Source organism: Leopardus geoffroyi, chromosome B3, assembly GCF_018350155.1.
Source record: "Leopardus geoffroyi isolate Oge1 chromosome B3, O.geoffroyi_Oge1_pat1.0, whole genome shotgun sequence".
Taxonomy (NCBI): Eukaryota; Metazoa; Chordata; class Mammalia; order Carnivora; family Felidae; genus Leopardus; species Leopardus geoffroyi.
In genome coordinates, this window is record NC_059337.1 from 31,428,882 (window position 1) to 31,433,229 (window position 4,348).

The 4,348-nt window shown below is 59.5% G+C and overlaps 1 protein-coding gene across 1 annotated transcript; it reads left to right on the forward strand.

The window, feature by feature from the left end:
* The first annotated feature begins 692 nt into the window (after nucleotides 1-692).
* RPP25 (ribonuclease P and MRP subunit p25) lies at nucleotides 693-2,529 on the forward strand. Its single transcript, XM_045449054.1, has one exon. It carries the CDS (start codon nucleotides 1,196-1,198, stop codon nucleotides 1,835-1,837), a length of 642 nt encoding a protein of 213 aa, XP_045305010.1. The 5' UTR covers nucleotides 693-1,195; the 3' UTR covers nucleotides 1,838-2,529.
* The last annotated feature ends 1,819 nt before the right edge of the window (nucleotides 2,530-4,348 follow it).

The window sequence follows — 4,348 nt, forward strand, 5'->3', positions numbered from 1 at the left end:
CTTCAATCCCAGCCTCACCTCTCACTGTCCACCTCTCCAGGTAGGAGGTCGGGCCACCCTCCCGGTCCTGTGGAGTTCCTGGAGAAGGGCACCCAGTAGTTTCACAACGCCCCCGAGGCTTCAACTTCCCACCTTTCTTCTCCCTCTCAAAACCTGCCTTCATCCAGCCTTCTTTTTGACAAAGGACCCCACTGGGTCTCAGGCTGACTAACAACGAGTACCACCTGGGAAGAAGGGGGTTCCACATTACCAGGGAACAGTGCCTGTTTTACCCTAAAACCTGCAGCTTTAATAGTAGACGTTGCGTGGGTGGAGGGAGCTTAACTCCTCTTGATAAGGTCTCTCCTTGTTCTCTTCTCATTCGCCTCAGGGTCAGCCTGGCCTGGAGCCTCACCCCCCTCGGCCCAGGAGTGTACTGGGGTCCGGGAGCCTCCAGCTCCGGTCAGGCGCGGCGAGCTGAGACCCCATTCTCTGGCCGCACTGCGAGTACCACGCCGCGACGTAGTCGTCCGAGGGCGGCACGGGGCGCAGCAGCAGCCAGCGCCTCCGCACTCTGCTGACCGTGCACAGGCTGTCCTTGAGGCGAAAAGAGCGGCTTCGGCGCGGGAGGGAAGGAGTTGGGGGGGGGGGGGGAATAGGCCCCAGCAGGCCTCTCGGAAATCCCTCCTTGAGAGGGGACAAGGGGCGGCCTTCAGTTGGAACGCGCAAGGACTCGGGGACCGGCTTGAAGCGGCTTTTGCATCGCAAACGCAGTTTTTATTTAGGTTGTCCGTTTATGAGGGTTGGCTTAGGGAGGGCACTGGCGATTATGGGGGAACTTCCTCTGGCAAGTCACCCCCTGGCGCTGCCATTACAGCTACCGGTGCGCACCGCTCCCACGCCCCAGTGTCTGGACTCGACTGGATCCTGGAGGCGGGAGAGGCTAGGACGCGGGCGGGCCGAGCCGAGTTAGAGGCGGGGCCTGGCGGCAGGGGCGGGGGCTTCCAGGCTCCCAGGCGGGGCCTCAGCTAAAGGCGCGGAGCACCGCGCGCCTAGAGCGCGGCGTAGAGCAGCGCCCACTGGAGAGAAGTCGGAGGCGAGGATCGCGCCGTCCCACCCCGCCCAACAGCGTCCACGCCGCTCCCGCACCCTTACCCCTGCCGGCCCCTGCCGGACGCGACCGGCGGCCATGCATCCCCGGGGCTGAGGCGGCCCCATGGCGAAGCCCGCGTCCCCGCGGTCCGGGCAACGACGGCGCATGGAGAACTTCCGTAAGGTGCGCTCGGAGGAGGCGCCGGTGGGGGGCGGGGCCGAGGGGGGCGGCGCGGGCCCCGGCCCTTTCGCGGACCTGGCGCCGGGAGCCGTGCACATGCGGGTCAAAGAGGGCAGCAAGATCCGGAACCTGCTGGCTTTCGCCACCGCCAGCATGGCGCAGCCAGCCACGCGCGCCATCGTCTTCAGCGGCTGCGGTCGGGCCACCACCAAGACCGTCACGTGCGCAGAGATCCTCAAGCGCCGCCTGGTGGGCCTGCATCAGGTCACGCGGCTGCGCTACCGGAGCGTGCGCGAGGTGTGGCAGAGCCTCCCGCCGGGGCCCACACCGGGTCAGGAGCCTGGTGAGCCGGCCGCCAGTCTCAGTGTACTTAAGAACGTGCCCAGCCTCGCCATCCTACTTTCCAAGGATGCACTGGATCCCTGCCAACCCGGCTATCAGCCCCCGAACTCCCATCCTGCACCCTCGTCCCAGCCAACTGCACCGACGTCCAAGAGGAGCCTAGGAGAACCCGCAGCTGGAGAAGGCTCTGCGAAGCGGTCACAACCTGAGCCAAGTGCTACGGAAGAGGACCAGACGGCCTGAGAACTCGTGGGTCTGGGCCACCTACACTGGCTGGGTCTCACCCGCAGCGCCTCGACCTTGAGACATATCTCCAGACTTTTACGCCTCGGTGCTCTGGACACAGCTCCTCAGACTGTCAGCGTGGAGCACAAGGCAACAAGAGAGGGACCCTAGGGAAGCTTCGTGGGTGGTTGCTTCTCTACTTGTGTTGCCTGAAGACGCAGAACTCCCACCTTCAGCTTTTCTGAGCCATACTAGGACCTTCTTGGAGGGGGGGGCGAAGGTGGGTGGTGGTGGGCAGTGGAACTCTTGAGCCTTGCTCAAGACCCCCAAGGGTTAAAGGCATCCAGTATTCATGCGGGGGCTGGAGTGTGGAAGCCCGGGAAAGCTCTTGGAATCATCTTTATTGGTGGCTAAGGGCCAAGGGTGAGAAGGCAACTGCTGGAGGGCAGGGGAGTCTGAGTTGGGGGGGAGTGTATTCTGCACGTCCCCTGGGACACCACTCCCTTCTAGTTTTCCTTACCCTGCTCTTAAGGAGCATCCTGAGATCATACTGCAGGAGTGCCTCCATGGATGGACTCTAGCTCTTTTAACACCCCCCCCCCCCCACCTCCCCACTGGCCCAGAGGGAGAGACCCAGCACAGAAGTCTATGCCTACTCCCTGAATCTCACAGCTGGAGTCCTGCTTCCAATAAAACAAAAACAAAAAATGGCTCTGGCCCCAGGTTTTTTCCTTATCACTTAACCTAGGTGGAGGCTGTTTTGGCCTGCCCCCGTGTCTCAGTCCCCACCAGCGTGGAGTCCTTGGCCTTTGGAGTCTTCAGGGTCAGGCACAGAGACTGGGTCGCCTCAAAATGGAGCAAGAGGTCCAGTTTCTGGCTTCTCCCTCTCCCAGCCTTCCCTGGCTGGCTCTAGCCTCAGGGGCTTGTGGCCAGAAGGGGGCCTTTGTCCCTTGATGCATTACCTCTGAGAGTTGGTGCATTACCACATTGCTTTTCTGAGAAGGGAAGGAAGGCAAGCACCAATGAACTCTCCTGAGGGTCACTGCCAAGGGAAGCATACCCCACTGGGTTCCCTAAACCTGCAGCCTCCTGCCAATTGACAGCCTTATCCAGAAAACTGGCACAAAACCCCTCATCACCATCGGTAGGATCTCCCCTTCACTGCTCTCTCTCTCTCTCAGAAAGGACAGCACACCCTTGGGAGAGGGGGAGGAGTGAGAGTGAGGAGAAAGAATGAGCACAAATCCACTGCTGGAAATTACTATTCAGCAGAGAAGCTGGAACTTGGGCTGTGAATCACTGCAGGCTCCCTGATAAGCTGCTGCCTCCAGCCCTGCACAGCTGTCTGTTGAGAGATAACAGCCTCATAAGCCATTCTGCCCAACTCATAGTTGGGTGGGGGGAGGGATGCTGTGCACAGAAGGACTCTAGCAGGTGAGGGTGGGGGCGGCACAGAGCTCCAGGATCTCAGAAACAGACCCTACCACGTGCAACTCAACACCACCTCTGGAAAAGAGATGGGGAGAATATAAGTCAGTTCGCTGGCAGAATCCTGAATAAATTCTTCCGGTGACAAGAGGTGAGTTTCTGCAGCTGAGAGGAGGGGCTCTTCAGGTAGTTGTCCCCCACCTATATTTCTCCTTGAGCTTTGGATCAGTGAGCCCTGTCATCTAGACTCTGGCACGGTTTACCCTCCCCAATTTCTTGTTCTTGATGAGTCCCTGGGAAAGGCCAAGGGGTTTATGTGTACTTGTCTGACCCTCTCACAGGTGGTCCAAGAAAGCTGGAAAAAATGCACTAGGTGCCCTGGGCTGGTCCTGGGCTTTGTGCCTCTAAAGGAAATGATAAAACTTGGAGAGGCCCTGCATGGTAGAAGCTTACAGAAGACTGGTCTTGGTTCTGGAAAAGGGCCAACTTTCCAAAACCAGTATCTGAAGTCCTGATTGCCAGGTCACCAAGACTATGCAAGCAGAGGCTTGTCCGGGAGGGGAGGCTGCAGAGGCTTTCTTTTTTTTACGAAGTCCCTTTCCTGCCTAGAAACTCATCCTGTGGCATGGGGAGAGGGGCTTGTTTCCCCACCTTTAGGGCATTAACCTGCCCTGATGGTGGGCTGAGCTACGCCCCGTACCAGAAAGCAAGTAATGAAACACTTTCTTTTCTGCACCCCCACTCCACCCCAGCACATTCAGTTCCCAAGTTTTTGATAGGTGCTTATGGGTGCCAGTGGAACCCAGCACCCATGAGCACCCCATCCCCGCCTTACTGATCCTCTGGCCCTGCTGACCCAGGAGCAGGCTCCAAAGGAAGGTGACAGATATGCATATACACCCCCCCTCCCCCCCCTCCCCCCCCCCCCCCCCCCCCCGCCCCCAAGACTGAGGTGGGAACCTGAGAAGTGCTGGAATAAGGGGGGAGTGGCTACAGGAGCACTTCAGAGATGGCTCCCTGACTTGTGGCAGAACCAGAGGGAGCAGAAGCTCCTCTGAAAGACCCCATCTTTCCAACAGTGACCTCTATCCAGGAGCTTCC

Coding starts and splice junctions, on each gene's coding strand:
- RPP25 (XM_045449054.1), top strand. CDS start 1,196: ATGGCGAAGCCCGCGTCCCCGCGGTCCGGGCAACGACGGCGCATGGAG.